This window comes from Lissotriton helveticus, chromosome 11, assembly GCF_964261635.1.
Source record: "Lissotriton helveticus chromosome 11, aLisHel1.1, whole genome shotgun sequence".
In the NCBI taxonomy this organism is placed as follows: domain Eukaryota; kingdom Metazoa; phylum Chordata; class Amphibia; order Caudata; family Salamandridae; genus Lissotriton; species Lissotriton helveticus.
Genome location: NC_136072.1, coordinates 262,200,883 through 262,219,880, shown reverse-complemented (window position 1 = coordinate 262,219,880; position 18,998 = coordinate 262,200,883). Strand labels below are relative to the sequence as shown.

Genomic DNA, 18,998 nt, shown 5'->3' with positions numbered 1-18,998 from the left:
TGTTCTGCATTCTGACCATCATTTGTGTGTCTTTTGCAGTACCGATCGAGCATGTTAGTTAAGGACATTCTAGAGTGCATGTCGTTCTTTCAACTTTCTTCACCGGAGTCAAATATCTTGTGGCTCCATAGAAGCACAATATGTGAACTATTATGAATCCAGGACAGATTTAAAACAACCTATGATAGTCTGCTTTAGGATAGACAGCGGATGACCAGATCTGGCAAGATAGCCTTGATGCATTTTAAGCTTCCCCATCTCTATGCTGTGGATGTTGGTGCAAGTGTACTGAAATTGAAAAATCATTTTGAAACAAATCATTCAGAAAGGCCTGTCCACTAATAATAAAATAATGTTAGCACTGCACTTTTCACACAATACCTGCACTTCTGCAATCCAGTCTACTACAACAGTTCTTTCTCCAGCTCCAATGTCCAGCTGCCTGTGCATGTAGAATGTCAGAGGAAAAGCAGCCTAGAATGTACAGTGAATTAACAAGAGAGATTAAAGATTTTTCTTCTAGACCTCAGTGCAGGTTCAATTTAACATAACATGAAAAGTAACCTAAGAGCACATTTAAGGCAAGATGTGCTGAATAAAACAGTTTAAGTATCAAAATAAAAATGATCTATTTCTGAAACTTGGACATATTAATTTGGTCCACCAGTTGATCAGTAGATTATCATTTATCATATTGATTATTGTGAAGCATTTTATATGCAGATTTTCCAATGCTTATATACATAAGTTTAATTCTCTTGTCTTATAGTTTTTATATAGTGTTTCATACCACATTGTGGAAGCCAAAGCACATTTTTGGACCACTAGCATGCTGCACTATGCGGGAGTGCATAGTTGGCATAGTGTTCAATCTGTCTTGCCCTGGGTTGCAGTGTTTTGCGAAGTAATGGAGAAGGCAATGTGAGAGCTAGGGGCAAATAATATAATTAGAATTACCCAGCATTTATCATTTATTCTGCAGAGCCTGTGGTAGGTTCTAAGGTTTCTAGTATGCTAAAGGCAGGGTCAATCGACACGGAGGTACCTGTAAGGTGTGTGTCTTAGGTACTCCAATTGGTTGGGGGTGTGGGTGCAGAATGACAAACATAGGCAGTTGTAAGAATGTAAGTTATTGGTTGAGGAAGCTGGAAGCCTCACTTGGTCGACAATCACAATCCATGACAGGGGGAACCACAATCACCACCAAGATACTGTGCTGAACCCTCTGGTAGCCAGGCACAAAAGCAGTTAGGCTTAACTTAGAGGCAAAGTGTAATGTATTTATGCAGCTTTCAAACAGAGTTAAAGTGAAAACACAACACAAGAAAAATCCCAAAACAATTTAGAAATAGATTAAATTCTAATAAATACAATTACACCAAAATGAATTCAATTGAATCCGCAGAAACAGTTATGAATTTAAAAATGTTTTAAAGAAATCTAGTGCCTAAAAGCTCAAAGTGCCAACAGCTGGTATCTGGTCACGTGAGACCCGTTGAAGTATAAAGTTAAGTCTGACCATGATTGCGCGTGAGTCAAATACAAGGGATGTATAGGGCTCAGTCTCAGTTTACCTTTGGACTTACAAAACTTCTTGAAGCAACATTCCTAGGGGAGGTAGAGTTCAGCAGGGGACAGCAGCAGGCTATGTATTCAGATGAGTTATCAAGGTCATGGAAACGCTGGATGAAGTCTCAGTGAAGCGGTCCATAACGACTGGAAAAGCTCTGGGCAGGAATATCTGTATTTCCTAGCCAGGTGGGTTATCATTGAGCCCAGTAAAGATTTCTACCTTCGGACTTAGAAATGTTTTTGTAGTTCAGAATTACCTAGAGGGAAGAGGCTGCAGACTGTAGACGAAGAAGGCTTAGTGAAGCCCGATATGGGCAGGTTCTACTCAATCGGATTTACTGCTGTGGAGAACGCCGCAGAGATAGCTGCCTCAAATTCAAGCCAACCAGTGATGTACCTTGGGTGGATTGGCTGGCAGATTGATCAGTCTTCTGTTGGATCTTCTGGCAATTTTGTTTGAAACATTTTCGAAGTTCAAAGTTTTGGGGTTAGGCAGGAGCAGTAATACCAACATTACTTTAAACGGTATAGGACCTGATGGCACGGATTAGGATTAGGAATTACTCCTGCAGAGGCCAGCAGCAGTATTCAGGGTCTGAGAAGATTATGTCAGTGTAGCTCCATAGGAGGGGGCCAAATAGCACATGGGCTAGTCCTGGGTTTCAAAGAGCATGTCCAGTTCACCTCCTTCAGACAGGGGGGCAGCAAGGAAGACCTTTCAGCAACATCACAGTCCTCCTTCTGAATCTTCAACAGGTGCAGGAGTGTACTAAAGATTGCCTCTGAGGATCCAGTACTTATACCTGGTGCAAGCCTTTGTACACAAGAGCATGCCCGGTCCTACTCCTGCATCTGGTTCTGGAAAGTCCTTCCCTTCCCTCGTCAGGGCTCCACTCTATCTGGGGTCACAATAGGTTGGTGTTAGGTTCCTTTGTGTGTGCAGGCCCCTTATGGTACAAGTGGGACAGGGCACAGCTCCGCCCCTAATCAACCTGGCACGATGTCCCATCCTTCTCACACCTAGTCCCTGATGTGACACTGTCTGGGAGCAATACACAAGCCCCACCAACCAACACATTCATAGTGATGCGACTATGAACACTGGCAGAAGGCAAAAATGATGAGGACACGAAATTAATCAAAGTTCTAAAGTGGCATTTCCGGATTTGTTTCTTAAAATTCAACTTAACCATTAAAGAGGAATTACAATGAGTTTGAGTCTGAACAGCAAACCTTTATCTGCTCCCAATCCAAACTTAGTAATACCACAACTTAATGTTAGTCAATGTGAGAGATGGTAGGGGGGTGTCAAGCCTGACACCGAAGAAAGTGTCATCATGCACTGCATTTATTATGATGCATCAGGACAGACTGGGTGCTGGAGTGTGAGGCAGTGTGCGGCCACCCCCTTCCGATTTGAAAAGGCTCCCTTGAGCTAACAAGCGGACGAGCTGTGGTTGATGCACCTGCACCCAGCGAGCGGTACCGAGACCTGACAAGACTTTGGGCAGCATCTCCAGTAACCCCAAAAAAAGTGTTGCTCTCTACTGAAGGACATGTATCCTGAAACACGTGCCTGGAGATACACCGCACAGGCTGCACCAACAAGGGTGATAACTAAAGCCGGACACTGAAGAAAGTGTTGGATGGATCAGGGCAAACTAAGTGCTGGAGAGTGAGGCAGTGTGCACCCACCCCCCTCCAATGTGAGATGGGCCTTCAAGTAGTGAAAAATAATTTTGATACCAGGATAGATGAAACTTAATTCCACCTGTCCAACTTTTTTTAAATAGAATGCACCCTGCCATACGAGTCTTTTGAGTCTACTTTTGGAAGGATTTGTATGTCAGAAAAAAATAAGGTTTAGACCTGGCAAAAGTTACTGTTGGCATATTGAAATAGCAGTTTAAAGACTGCACCTTAGGCTGCAGTGCCAGACCGTATGCCTAATTTAGGTGCTACTTTAGTGGGTGACACAATGAGCACTGCAGGGTTACTAGTAGCATTTAATTTACAGGCTGAGAGTACATGTAGTACCATATATGAAGGACTAAGAAGTAAATTAAGTGGGCCAATCGGATAAAAGTCAATTGTACCATATTTTAGGGGAGGGCACAAGTACTTATACACTGGTTAATAGTGGTAAAGTGCACAGAGTCATAATGCCAACAAACTAATCTCACAAATGAGGGGTGTAGGCAAAACATTTTAGAGGAATGCCACATCAAGGATATCAGGTCTAGCACAACTGCACAGCACCAACATAAGAGTAGCAGTGTGTGAACAGACCAAAAGAAGGTGGGTAATCAGAGAAGCCATAGTAACGGTTGTGGCAATGTGTGTATGGCAATGGTATTGTTAAATGAGTGAAATGAAGACAGATGGGACCGAATAAGTTGGTTAAAATAAGTAGCCAACCAAATTTTAAGCAAGGCAAGTATACAGACTACTGCTGCATGAAAACACCGGATCATTGAGCAAAGAAAGGGAATAGCAATCAGGGCTGGCAAGATGACCGGAAGCTACACAATCTTCGAACGTTCAGATTTCAGCCTACTCTTACTGGGTTGAGGAATGCCAGCATTTTGAGAAGGAGTTTGCAAACCTTTCTCATGCTCACAAAGGTGGATGACCACCAGTGTAACCTTTAATGTAATAACTAGAGAATACATTTGGGGTATAATTTGTACCACAGCACATGTACCCACTGTCATATAGGATGCACAATACTCTCCAAAGCACAGGAGTCATAACTGTCAAGCCACTTTGCATACACATAATTGAAGAGGTCTCATGGTCTGCACTCACACAACATTGTAGTCTCTGCCTCTCTTTCTGCAAAAGTAGACTCTTGGTGTGTGTCCTAAGAATGCAAAATAAAACTCAAACTTTTAAAGCTGGACTCCCAAGTTATCCAGTAACCTCTACATGGATTGAGACAAAGTGTCTGTTTGAATGGATAGATGTCCCTAGTATACACTTTCAAGGCTTCTGAAACCATGCACTAATTAGGAAGAGCGTTCTAGCGGATTTCACAACACTTAATAATCACATTTTTTACTTTATAATGGATTAGACATTGGCTACCATGCCCTGCTTGACCAACCAAAGGCCAATCCAGGACTTGGGGTAGGGGACTGACACATAGAAAGATAGAAAGAAATATGTTGTTCCCAGAGGAACAGCAGTGTCAAATACCAACCAGTCATTCACCTCTGCAATATGGGGTTTATTCCTGGCCATCTGCATCAAGTCTTTATCCCAAATGCTGGCCTTCTGAGGGCAGCACCCAAGTCTTCACCCCACAGAATAGTGCCTGGATAAATCAAGAATGTGCATTCATTGCCTCTGTAGAATTGTGGGTCATCTACATAAGGACATAGAATTACATTCAGATAAGGTGCTTACAAACAATTAATCCTTGTTCAAACATTCAAGACAATAAATGGACAAGTCTAAAGGAGGCAATACCTTTGCCTATCCCATCTATAGGCAAATTGTGTGTCAATAATAGGAGACTGGTGTATATCCCAAAGAAGAAGAAAAAAACACTGTACTACGTCAATCCATGTACGCTAGTTTTTTGGGCCTTCCAAGCAATATTTAAACCATTCATTTTTCCCAATCCACAGATTAATTTTCAGCCAACATACAATGCAACATACTGCAAGTTAATTCAGTTTATGGGAGAGGTGTGGCGCCGCAGCCAGGACGACTGACGCTGGAATCTGGGGACCACGGTTCGATCCCCGGCTCCGGCGGCAGGTTAGCCCAGCACCATGTGACTCTGGGCAATAGCTCGCTTAATCTTCCCGACGGCCCCCAGCGCCTAGAGACCCTTACGGGTGATTGTGCGCTTTACAAATGTGGACTTTACTTTTAGTTTGGCACGCGTGAAATGAAGGTAGCAATCCCAGTGACAGCCAGATTTGCATCCTAACATGCCGATAAAGTCCTGGTTATGCAACAGAAGTTCAAAAGGACTCCCCACCCCCCCCCCCCCCCACCCTTGTGGTAATTCACAATATTCAGTGCCATATCTCTGGTCCTCAATCAAACAAGTAAGATGAAGAAAAGGAGATACACATGTGGGAAAAGCACGATCTGAGCTCCATGCCTTACACCAACACACTCTACCTTAAGCATCCGGGGAACAGAATTTTCGACCAGGAATGAAGAACACAAATTGTGGTATAAAACAGTCTCTCAAGTTCTTCTTTGTTAATGAAATTTGAGGACCTTTTTTTAAACCGGGTTTCTCGAATCTGTTCAGTACTCTTTCAGGCACTTCTTATTGAAACTCAATTTTGTGCCCGTGTTCAGCAAAAGCGTGCTTTGCTGTTAAAGGTGATATTGAGCCTGCATGGGTAAAGGCATCACAAAACCAATCCCCATATGTTGCAGTTTCTTCTTCAAAGCCTTATTGGCTCACTTCGCCTTCTGAACCATCAAGGTGAAGTCTGCATAGATATACACAGCCTTGCAAGAGCAAGGTATTTTTGGACCCTTTTTGCACCAGATAAAAGGCAGTATCTTGGTCCCTGTATTTGAAGAAGTGGGATGTGACATGTGGCATCCCAGGACAAGCACATGGGCAGTTGTTCCATGGGTCCTCTCAACAACAAATGTTACATTCCTTTCTGCCCATCATATAAGCAAACAACTATTCCACCTTAGCCATGTTCGAGAACTCCCAGAAGCTAAACATGTCAATATTACAGCAGGATCAGGATTCAGTCTTTGCTCTTAATGACACCCTCCATCTTGAATAGGTTTTGCCCTGGGTGACAGCTTGATCTTCAACATTAGAGATTCTCTACTTGTAGACTTTCAAACAGATTGCCACATGGTCCAACATTCTTGTGTGAGGCCCACACAGTATCCTTAGCATGTCTATTTCACCATCACTGCTATTTATGCTTTTATGCAGACCCACAGCAGGACCGCCACCTCAGTCCCAAATCGTATTTCAACCTACTCAGGATTTGCACTGGATAGTGTCCTAATTGTCCCTAGGGAGCCCATGGTGTCCTCATGGAATGAAACATATGCTGGGAATTATTTAATAATTTGTTCTCATGATCTACCCATGTGAGGCCTACCAGCACACTTGTGCAAGAGGATAGCTGCAGAAGTGTGATCACCTCTCGCAAGTAGCTTCTTATGTAAGGACACATACTCAAACTCAGTTGAGAAGTAGTGCAGAGACAAGAGGCAGGCAGTTAGGTTCTTACTTACAGGGTCTCTCAATGTAGGACTACGCCCCCATTCAGTTTTGACATGCCCCTCATAACCCCTGTAACTATACCCTCCTATTGAAAATAGATCTCATATTTCATGTAGGCATTTAGGAAATCATGAACGTGTTGCTGGTTAAAAGAGGTTGACTATATATTTGAAAAGCTACAGTTAACTTGTGGAAAAGTAAATTTTGCCATGTTCTGTGTCCCTACGTGTTCCCCATCTTATGTTATGTGTGCATGATTAATATGCATATGTATTCCCCATGTTTGATTAAAGACGCAATTATAGTTGTGTCCATCTCTAGTATGCCAGTTTCCAGTTCTCGTGAAAGCTACAAGTATTAGGCCTATGTAAAAGTTACGTTGCCACGTTTCTCAGTGTGCACGTTATTTCATTGTAAAGTCCCCGTTTCTAGGCCTCAAAAGGGCCCGGACACCAGATTCAGCTCCTGTCTCCTGAGCCCTCGTTGAGGAGCGATACAGCCCCCACCTGTATTCCTGACCCTTCACTTACTTCCTGCCTCACAGTGCCCGGTTCAGCCTGGCTCTGCCTACGAGTCTGCCAAGAATATGTTATGATTCTAGTTATCAGTTCAGCCCTCCTTCTCTGCATTCCTAAACTACTGAATCGCATCAATAGTTTCCGTCATCGTCTAGCCCTTACGTCTCCATGTAAGAGAAATACTGTATTTATGGTCATTTAATATTCTTCATCACGCACTACATGTAGAATAATGCATGCTCCAGTCTTGGAGTCTGTTAGCCTCTCCCCTCCTGACTCTTAGTTTATATCAACATGTCCTCTAAACATTAGATACTAGATAGGGTTTAGGTACATGTCGCCCTGACTCTCCAGACTTCAGTCTTTACTCCTAGCGCAGAGTTCATAGCCCCCAGCTTCTCCTAGTAATACGTCATTGTCAGTTTGCGCGCACTATTAGGTTAGAGGTCCCGGCTCCTTAGGTAGCCCCCTCCATGTTTCCGCCCCATTTATGACATATTCTGTTACGCTTACATCACATGTCTATGTATACGCCTCTTGTTACACCCACTTTCACCCTTATCTTTCGCGACTGCTATTGACCACACCCACTGCTCCGCCTATCGTATGTATTGTAATGCAATTGTTTTAGTATATATGCTTGTGCACTGTTATTAAATGTTACGCCGATCTTGATCCTGTCCCAGGCAGCGCTGCCATCCTATTCCTGTGCAGGTTGTCCTGTTCCTGTCCTTTATGCTGTATTAAACCTGCAAACTCCTACTACCTCGAATCTTGACTCTTATTTATTGAGCTATCTGTTATTGCTATGTCCAGTCAAACCTAGATCCGGTATTATTTATTTATATACCACATAATGGCGCCCGAATAGGGACTTGCCCTTTCCCCACGCGCCGGTGAAGCCACGTATGCCCCCTGACCCTCTGCAGCCGTGACGGAACCATACCGGCCACGTGCAGATATTTCTGCTTCAAGTATCCCTCAGGCCCACGGAGGAGACTGAGGTTGCGGTCCAGCATCCAGACGAGGCGGTGGAGGAACGCGGCGAGTCCCGACCAGAGCCCAAGCCGAGAGTCCAAGGTCCGAGGTATCCGGAGGCCCACCCGTAACAGAAGTCCGAAGTCCGTCTGTCCGGCGTCAAAGCAGTCCAGTCCAGTCCGAGGCCTTCCGTTCTTGCTGCCCGGTGAGTACCGTTGCTGGGGTAGTATCTAGACAGGGTCAATCTAATTGTCTCTGGTCCGTGGGGTTTGGTGGTACACAGATCCCAAAACGAAGTGTCCACTTCGGTGGATGCGGGTCCTGACGTGTCTCTTTATGAGACCGGTAAGTTTCGTACTGTTTTAGCAGTGCATCTAGTTTCTGTTCTAGTCAGTTCTGTTCTTGAGAAAATTCATGTATTCTGTTTTCCGTATTCCAGGTAGTATTTTGTCAGAACTGTTATTTTAAATGTTCTTCATGTATTTTAATGTCGTGGTATGAGAGTGGTGTAATTATCGTGTTCATTTTGTATTGTATTGTGTCTAGATTACAGTTCAGTCATGCCTTTATTTTCTAAACTACGTCAGTTAAAAACCAGAAAAGGTCTGTTAGAAGCAGCAGTTCCTGTCCCGCCTAGGGACAGTCCAGGTCATTTTATGTATCAGAAGCATGGCATAAGTGCCATATTATATCTAGATTTATGGGTAGAGTACACCAAAGAGTTAGAAGAAAAGTATAGATGGCCCGTATCAGGTACGTGGGATGCCGAGTGCATCATGCGAGTAGAAGAAGCATTATGGAAAAAGAAAGCCAGACAGTCACAGAAAGATGCCATCGAGTTATGGCGCAAAGAATCTCATAAAAGAACCGAAAAAGAAATCAGAAAGTCAGAATTAAGTAGAGAATCCTTAGAACGAGCCCAAGAAAGGGAATTAATCGAGATAGGTGAACGAGTCAAAACCGAACAGTCAGACAGACAGAGGAAGGCCCTCATTAAGGGTATGTATCCTCTTCTTGCCGAGGGCTTGCCAAAAGCAACCCCAGAGGCATCCAGTAATTTTCCGCCACCATTAGTTCCGATCAAGTTACGTCACAAACCGACCGCAGCTGATATTTTTATCTCGTCCTACTTGGACGACACAGTCCCAGAATATGCGAATCCTGTTCCGTCAGTCCCTGTAAATCATGCAATTCCTGCTCCTCCAGACACCGGAGTACCTGCTACGGTACCCCCGGTCCAGCCTACATTACAATTTCCCGCCGCGCCAGTACGAAGAGTATCAGTCGACGATTCCAGTATAGGGGCCGCAGGAGGAGGTCCTCCTGGTACCCCGCCACCACACCAACGAGTAACGTTAGTCGAGTTACATGAATGTGCGTTACAGCGTACGCCCAAATATAAGTCCGTTGCAGATATCCGACGAGCTCTTACTGAATGCCGCTATGATCCAGTTGCAGGTGATGATAGTACAGTTATATATTCCATCCGTGTAAGACGGGTGACCGGGTATTTGGACACCCTACCGAATATGAAAGAAGATCTAGACAGAATATATCGTTTCATCCGTACAGGGAATGATCCAGAAAGTATTGGCGAAGCCATGTCTCAAAGGAAAGCTGAGATCCAGCTCATGCTATTAAAGTTTCTGATTAATTGTTTAATAAGGGAACAAGATTACCCGACCAAAGATCCGGCCGAAATGAGAATCCTGACAAGGTGGAGTGATAATATAGCCGAGGGTAAACACAGAACTATCAGTAGTATAGAGAGTATGTACAAGAAAATTCGTAAGGAAATAATAAGGTTACACGAACAACGTAAAGTAGCACAAGTAAGCGAGAAAGAGAATGACTCTCCTACGGAAGAGGTAGAGGACGAGAATCCCGCCAGAATAGCGTATGTAGGAAAATCTAGATTTCCAGACCGCCATTTACGCCTAGAACACAAGTCAGTTTTTCATCATCCAGCACCAGAACAAGGTTCTCTAGAACAAGTATTTCAAGCTACCGATCACATTCTGAAATCACGAATCGGTTATAGTGAGTTAAGTACTATGCATGAACAAGAATTAGCCCGATCAGCAGTCCGATGGACTACTGATTCTACCACTTTTCCAGACGAAATAGTGGCACAAATGTTTCTGAAACTGCCCCCAGCCGAGCAACGACTGGTGGGTATGTATATGATCCAGCACCTCATTACTCTGTATGAGGGTCAACATTCTGATCCAGGTCCGTTACATGATGTCCTGAACGAGTTACTCCAGTATAGATGGAAAGGTTTAGGTACCGATTTAATTAGTGTCATTCTAGAACAGCGTCACAAATATAGTATGTTTTTGAACCCGCATTTTGTTCATGTCTCACCTCCAGAAAGTAAACCGTTTTACATAGAAAGACAGAATCCGTTACGAGAAGTACACCCAGTCAGGACAGCAGATGGTGAAATGCAACGAGTATTTGTTTACACCCCGATTACAAAGATGGAACTCTTAGAGATGAAGAAATTAATTCCTTGTCACGACAAAGATCCAGCAGGGTTCCACCGAGAATTAAAAGACATGCTCCGTATGGGAGAATACACGTATCCAGATATTATTAAAATGTTAAAGGTCCTGTTGCCCGCAGGGGTATATGAAAAACTCAAGGAAAAAGAATGGGAGGTGGGAGAGAAAAAGATCGATTGGGCAGTTCTAGAAGCTGAAGATAAGATACGAGTACCAGGTACCGGTCTTGGAGAGAAATGTAAGGAATTACCAGAACTGTTAATACAAGTTTTGCCCAGATTATTAGCCACTAAAAAGGAAGACTGGGATGCAATCTCAGCCTGTAAACAGAAACAAGATGAAGATACTAGTGATTTTTATTCTAGATTTGAGAAATGCTTTATTATAAACAGTGGCTTGAAGACGAGTAGCGAGTCATACCCTCATCTTTTTGTTACTAAACTAGTCGAGAATTCAAGTCCACAAGTTAAGAATCGAGTTTTGAAAGTCGAAAGTACATGGCAAGCTAGTACCCCGTCCCAGATGTTACAGATGCTCCAGTACCACCAGAATAGAATCAGAGAAGAGCAAGAACACGAGAGAAAACGTATGAAAGACACGAAAATGAAAGTACTAGTTGCACAATCTGTTCCTATAGACAGTCAGAAGAGGGGTCCGAATCAAGCCAGTCATCCTGCAGCTCCCGTTAAAGGGACCTGCAATTATTGTAAACAGCCAGGTCATTTCATAAACGAGTGTGCAGTTCTGAAACACAATATAGCTACTGGTAAAACTAAAGAAAGACCACGTCCGCCTAGACAAGAACAAGTTTCACAGACTTCTCAGCCACAGAATGCACAACAGACGGTTCCAGCACCGCAGCCTATTGCTGCAACACAGCATGTTACACAGCAGATGTACCAGTATGCACAGTCTGAGTATCCAGAGTATCAACAGTACTCATGAAACAGCCTAGAGAGGGAGGTAGGCTTGCCTCTCATCGAGATTCCTGTAGATCAAGAAGGTCCCTATGTTCACAGTCAAGTACTAGGGAAAGACAGAAAGTTTCTGATTGATACAGGGGCAAGTAGGACGACTATAAGTCACGCCGAAGTTCCAGGGGCTCCGCTCTCAGGCTCTAGAAATGTTTCCCTTGGATTTTCAGGAAAGCCTATTGTAAACGAGATATCTAAGCCAGTTACTCTAGAAGTAGGTCCATTGTCCCGCACTACTGATCTGTTACTTACGAAGTCATGTCCAGAAAATCTGTTAGGTATTAGGACACTGAAAGAATTAGGTGCAGTTATTTGCTGTTCCCCAGAGGGAATACGACTGTTTCTACGTGACTTCAAGGGTCACTATGTATTACGAGATTTTGATCCAAGATTGTCTAATGTTCCGCAGCATCTATGGGCGCAAGGTCCAACTGATGTAGGTTTTATGCAAATCACACCCCATCGTGTGACTCTCAAACCAGGTATAGTCCTGCCACGAATCAGACAGTACAGATTGCCACCTGAGGCTGTAGCAGCCTTATCCAAAATTATTGACGAGCTCATCGCTCAAGGAGTAGTTGTAGAAACTACTTCCAATGTATGTAATTCTCCGATCATTCCAGTCATGAAACGTACTGATCCAAATGCACCCCCAGTATATCGATTAGTGATTGACCTTCGAGAACTCAATAAATGTATTATTCCCCAGTACCCAGTTGTCCCAGATATCTCTTCCCTATTGACAGTCATTGATTCCGAAGCCTCATTTTTTACAGTCATAGACCTCAAGAACGCGTTTTTCAGTGTCCCCATTCATCCAGACAGCCAGTTTCTTTTCGGATTTTGTTTAAATGGAAGGAGCTATATGTTCACACGAGCTCCTCAAGGTTTCACAGAAAGTCCTAGTATTTACAGTCAAGCACTTAAGAGACAACTAGACAATATTCACATGCCAACTGACACTGCCCTGCTCCAGTATGTCGATGATCTACTGATCACAGCCCGTTCTGAACGTGCTTGCGAGCGAGCATCACTTACAGTCTTGTATTTTCTCGCCGAGATGGGGCACAAGGTGTCCCCTTCGAAGCTTCAATTCTGTGTCCAGCAAGTGATCTACTTAGGCCACTTACTGTCCAAGTGGGGTAGGCAGTTGACACCAGACCGTATCCAGTTAATAGCGAGTCTTCCTCAGCCCAAGACACAGAAGGAGGTACGTGCTTTTATCGGCCTCACTTCTTATTGTAGACAATGGATTCCTCAGTATGCATTTCTAGCTAAACCACTGATACAGTTAACGACACAGGAGGAAGCCGTATCGACTGTCCTCCCTTGGACATCTGAACATACACTTAGTTTCAATGAGTTAAAGAAAGCTTTATGCCAAGCTCCTGTTCTAGCTACACCGAACTACAGTAAGCCTTTTACACTTTTCGTCACAGAACGTGAAGGTACAGCATTATCTGTTCTCACACAAGATCAAGCAGGACAGTACAAGCCCTGTGCTTATTTTTCGAGCACATTAGATCCAGTAGCCCAGGCTCTGCCTGCGTGCCTCAAGTCAGTTGCAGCCACAGCACTAGCTATCAGACAAAGTGATTCCATAGTATTAGGACATTCCTTGACAGTACAAGTTCCACACTCTGTGGAAGTTCTTTTAAACCGAACACAGACTCAGCACTTGACAATTGCACGTTTAACAGGTTATGAACTGACACTGTTCCAGCCACACATAGAAATCAGACGCTGCAACGTTCTAAATCCTGCTACACTATTACCGTCAGTTAATTCGAATCCTGCCACACACGACTGTGTGGAAGTAGTTAATATTATGACTAAGCCAAGACAAGATCTGACAGATATTCCATTACCAGATCCCGACCTGACACTTTATGTGGATGGTTCATGTATGAGAACAAGTACAGGAGAACTAGTAGCCGCGTATGCAGTGACTACTGTCACTGAAGTTATAGAAACACACCGTATTGACACCCTGTCTGCTCAAGCAGCAGAGCTAGTTGCTCTGACACAAGCCTGCATTCACGCCAAGAACCTGAAAGTTAATGTTTACACAGATTCACGCTACGCATTCGGAGTTGTACACGACTTCGGAGTGCTCTGGCAGGAGAGAGGTTTCATGACTTCTCATGGAACCAAGATTCAGCATGGTCTCCTTATTCAAGCTCTGTTAGATGCCATACATTTACCGACATCTATTGCTATCATGAAGTGCAAAGCACATACGAAAGTTACTGACATTATTTCTCAAGGTAATGATCTAGCAGATCGCACAGCCAAGCTTACAGCACAGACTCCAGACATTTCAGTTAATCCAACACAGACACCTACTCCAGCTCCGACTACCTGTATGACAGTTAAGGACCCTACTCAAGATGTCATGGATATCCAGTTACATGCTACTCCCGATGAAATCAAGAAATGGTCCGAACAAGGAGGGGTCCAGACAGATCAGGGATGGGTGACGAAGGGAAAAGCCACATGGTTTCTCCCCGACTCTATGGTTCAAGTCATTATCAATACCGCACATAGTCCAGCACATTTAGGAGAAAAAGCTATGTTAGATAGTATCCAGAACATTTGGTTTAACAAGCATTTACGAGCTGCAGCCAAGCAGAAAGTCCGTACCTGTATGATATGTTGCCAGTTTAATCCAGGTAAAAGTGTCCCGGTGGAACAAGGTGGATTCCAGCCCCCTGACCACCCTTTTGAAGTCCTCCAGATGGATTATATTCAGATGGAGCGATGTCGAGGTTTCAAGTATGTCCTTGTAGTTGTATGCGCTTTGTCCAGGTGGACAGAGGCATATCCAGTCTCAGATTACACAGCCGCGACCACTGCTAAGCAGTTGGTTCGTGAATTCTTCCCGCGCTACGGACTCCCTAGAGTCGTATATTCTGATAACGGCCAGCCATTCTCATCTGAGCTTATGAAACACATCTCCCTTTTGTTAGGGTACCGGTGGAAGTTCCATTGTGTACGCCATCCTGAAGCAGCCGGTCTCGTAGAGAGACATAACCAGACCCTGAAAATCCGCATTGCCAAAATATGTAAAGAGAAAGGTGTAGACTGGTTAGTAGCTCTGCCAGTCGCTCTGTTTTATATGCGCATGGTCGCACATTCCAGATCAGGTCTGTCCCCGTACGAGGTCGTATTCGGCCGCCCCCCTAATATGTGGGGTACACCTAGACCCCGAAGTATTACCGATGTTTCAAGTAATATGCTGACAGATTACCTAGCTTCCTTGATGTCTGCCCTACACTCTTGTCGTTCACAGGTTTCCGCCGCATTTCCAGATAATACCGAGGTGGCACCGCATGAAATCGTTCCCGGAAGTTTGGTTCTTGTAAGGAACTTTGATCGTTCAAGTCCGCTGGAGCCTCGTTGGAAGGAGCCAAAACAGGTCCTCCTGGCCACCCGTACTGCCGTCAAGCTGGAAGGCAGGAAGGGCTGGGTCCACCTGTCTCACGTGAAAAAGTTTTATGGATTAAAGACTGTTTCCAAGAACATTTCAGAGGATTTTAAGGATTGCCAAAGTACTATTCTTAAGGACTGTCCCGCAAAAGACAATGATACAAATTCCTCCCGGTTAGAGAAAACTCCGCAACAGGACTATAAGCTAAAATTAAGGTCTAGTAAAATAAGTCAGCCAGTTTGATTGTCTAAGTCCTCCCCTAGGTGAAACGGTTAGACCGGTTTCTGACATGTATAAAATAGACCCCCATAGTGAGAGAGTTAGTCAAAACTCAATCCGATGTATCGTTTTTCTAAGTTTCATATTGTTTTTCAGCCTCATGATTACCTGCACAGGTTATGCATTTTATTTGTGTTTTCCAGTTTCTCATGTAAATACGTCTTCTATTGTTACAGTAGAGCACACGTTTAGTGATCTGCCTCCTCATGAACTTTCTTATCATCTTGCTATGCGTAACAACTCATTTATCCGCATGTTACATTATGCACACCAGACCAGCAATGCCACTAATTGTTGGGTGTGTGGTCGACTCCCCCCTTTCCAGACACCGAAGGGAGTTCTGCCACTCTTTCCTTATCCATTTTCACATAATGGTTCGTGTGGAGCATGGTCCACGTTAACGTCATCCTCAACAGATATGTCTTTTCTTAACAGTACATGTTTTCCAGACAAGCAAGGTCTTCCCCACAGAACAGGGCTAGATCTAGAAAATGAAGTTTATAATTTGGGTAATTATTCTTCGAATTTCATGGTCCTGAATGTTCAGTCTGATACTACTCCAGACTTCCCTGCTATGTCAGTATTACCAGTCAAAGGCGAATTATGTGTCCGAAAGAATGGTTCCGTACATGTAGGACATAGTGATTGTACTACTATTGTCAAGTATAGTGACAGTAGGACATCTATTTTTAAAGCTTCACGTCATTCTTATTTTGTTTGTGATCAGACCGCATATGTTCGTCTGCCCCTCGATTGGGAGGGAACCTGTTACATTGCCTTCCTACTGCCACCAGTTTTTCTAGCCCCACCTGACTACCATAGGAATTCCCACCTAGTACATACTAGACACAAGAGAGACCTCCCGATTGTCGATTATACTGAAACTGCTCTAGAACAATACATAGATATCAATAAAGGTGTCTTTCCCTACTTAGGTACTGTCGTGAATAGTAAACTGATACGTAGATTAACCAGAACACTCGAAGCAGTAGTGATTGAGACTACTTCTGCTCTAGGTAATTTAACCGAGGAGCAATCCTTTATGAGAATTGTCGTGCTCCAGAATCGTCTCGTCCTTGACGTCATACTGGCCGATAGGGGCGGGGCATGTAGAGTCATCGGATCTAGTTGCTGCATTTTCATTCCAAATAACGCGCCGTCTGTTTATTCAGCTATAACCAGACTCCATAAAATTGCCCATATGTTACACCAAGATCCAGGCACCTGGACATGGTCCGGTTGGTTCTGGAATATGATTTCCGCCTGGGGATGGAAAGTATTGTCCTTTCTAGGTATTGCAGTAGCGATCATATTCAGTTGTTGTCTTTGTATACAATGTGGCCCTGCGATTTGTGGCATTGGTGCTACCTCTTGTATTCCCAGTCCCAAGTCCCGTTCTAAATCCAGTTCCAAGAAAATTCGAGACGAACAAATGATACTGTATGAAATGATAGATGGTATCATGAATATTGATGTTTCCTGATGGAAACGTAGTGACAAGGAGGGAATGTGGAAAAGTAAATTTTGCCATGTTCTGTGTCCCTACGTGTTCCCCATCTTATGTTATGTGTGCATGATTAATATGCATATGTATTCCCCATGTTTGATTAAAGACGCAATTATAGTTGTGTCCATCTCTAGTATGCCAGTTTCCAGTTCTCGTGAAAGCTACGAGTATTAGGCCTATGTAAAAGTTACGTTGCCACGTTTCTCAGTGTGCACGTTATTTCATTGTAAAGTCCCCGTTTCTAGGCCTCAAAAGGGCCCGGACACCAGATTCAGCTCCTGTCTCCTGAGCCCTCGTTGAGGAGCGATACAGCCCCCACCTGTATTCCTGACCCTTCACTTACTTCCTGCCTCACAGTGCCCGGTTCAGCCTGGCTCTGCCTACGAGTCTGCCAAGAATATGTTATGATTCTAGTTATCAGTTCAGCCCTCCTTCTCTGCATTCCTAAACTACTGAATCGCATCAATAGTTTCCGTCATCGTCTAGCCCTTACGTCTCCATGTAAGAGAAATACTGTATTTATGGTCATTTAATATTCTTCATCACGCACTACATGTAGAATAATGCATGCTCCAGTCTTAGAGTCTGTTAGCCTCTCCCCTCCTGACTCTTAGTTTATATCAACATGTCCTCTAAACATTAGATACTAGATAGGGTTTAGGTACAGGTCGCCCTGACTCTCCAGACTTCAGTCTTTACTCCTAGGGCAGAGTTCATAGCCCCCAGCTTCTCCTAGTAATACGTCATTGTCAGTTTGCGCGCACTATTAGGTTAGAGGTCCCGGCTCCTTAGGTAGCCCCCTCCATGTTTCCGCCCCATTTATGACATATTCTGTTACGCTTACATCACATGTCTATGTATACGCCTCTTGTTACACCCACTTTCACCCTTATCTTTCGCGACTGCTATTGACCACACCCACTGCTCCGCCTATCGTATGTATTGTAATGCAATTGTTTTAGTATATATGCTTGTGCACTGTTATTAAATGTTACGCCGATCTTGATCCTGTCCCAGGCAGCGCTGCCATCCTATTCCTGTGCAGGTTGTCCTGTTCCTGTCCTTTATGCTGTATTAAACCTGCAAACTCCTACTACCTCGAATCTTGACTCTTATTTATTGAGCTATCTGTTATTGCTATGTCCAGTCAAACCTAGATCCGGTATTATTTATTTATATACCACAAACTTATTATGCATAGTATGATAGCCATCAGGAATAATAGTTTGTTTTGCGTGCTGTTCCTGTCTAATATGAATTTGTAGTGTGTTAGAAATCGGGGTCTCTAGTTGGCAGTGGTATGCATCCTGTCCAAGTAGGGACCCTTCCTTCTAGTCAGGATAAAAGGGATTACACATCCAAAGTAATCCCTGCTCACCCATTTGGTAGCTTGGCACAAGGAGTCAGGCTTATCGAAGAGGCAATGTGTAAAGTATTTGTACAAAACACACGCTGTAACAGTGTAAACACTACAAATGGACACCACACCATTTTAGAAAAAATAAAGTATCCTTATCTAAGCCACACAAGAACCAAAACAGAAAAATCCAACATATACAACTCAAAATATCACTTTTGAAAAGGTTTTAGCAATTCGTACAAAAGGAAACTGTGGATGCAGTGATTTTACACAAAGTGCCTTCAAATGCATTAAAATGTACAAGGCAAAACACCTGCAGAGGAGGGAAGCAACAGAAAACACAGTGATGCATTGGTTTCTGGGTCCACGGGGAGGTGATGCGTTAGTTCTGATGCACGCAGGAGAAGTATTGCATTGAATCGGGACTTTAAGGGGAAGCATGGCATTTATTCCAAGATGATCCTGGTCTGCGGTGCTGCGTCAGTGTGGTGGTCTCACCTTTGTAAACCGGTGCAAAACAGCAGAAGTTTCTTCGGCTGCTGGCAGGCGCTGAACAATATTTTTTATGCACGTGGCGGTGCATGGGAACTTTTTCCCACACAGTGGTGCTGCGTTGGAAAAACAGGCGCTGGAAGGGCGATGCATC

General features: G+C 43.8%; 1 protein-coding gene across 1 annotated transcript in view; it reads right to left on the bottom strand.

Annotated features, from left to right (window-relative positions):
* LOC144790776 (G2/mitotic-specific cyclin-B3-like) overlaps positions 1–18,998 on the bottom strand; it is a 336,268-nt gene that overhangs the window by 177,075 nt on the left and 140,195 nt on the right. Inside the window, exon 8 of the mRNA XM_078665471.1 lies at positions 382–474. Coding sequence (XP_078521597.1) covers positions 382–474 — 93 coding nt within the window. The remainder of the gene's footprint in view (positions 1–381; positions 475–18,998) is intronic.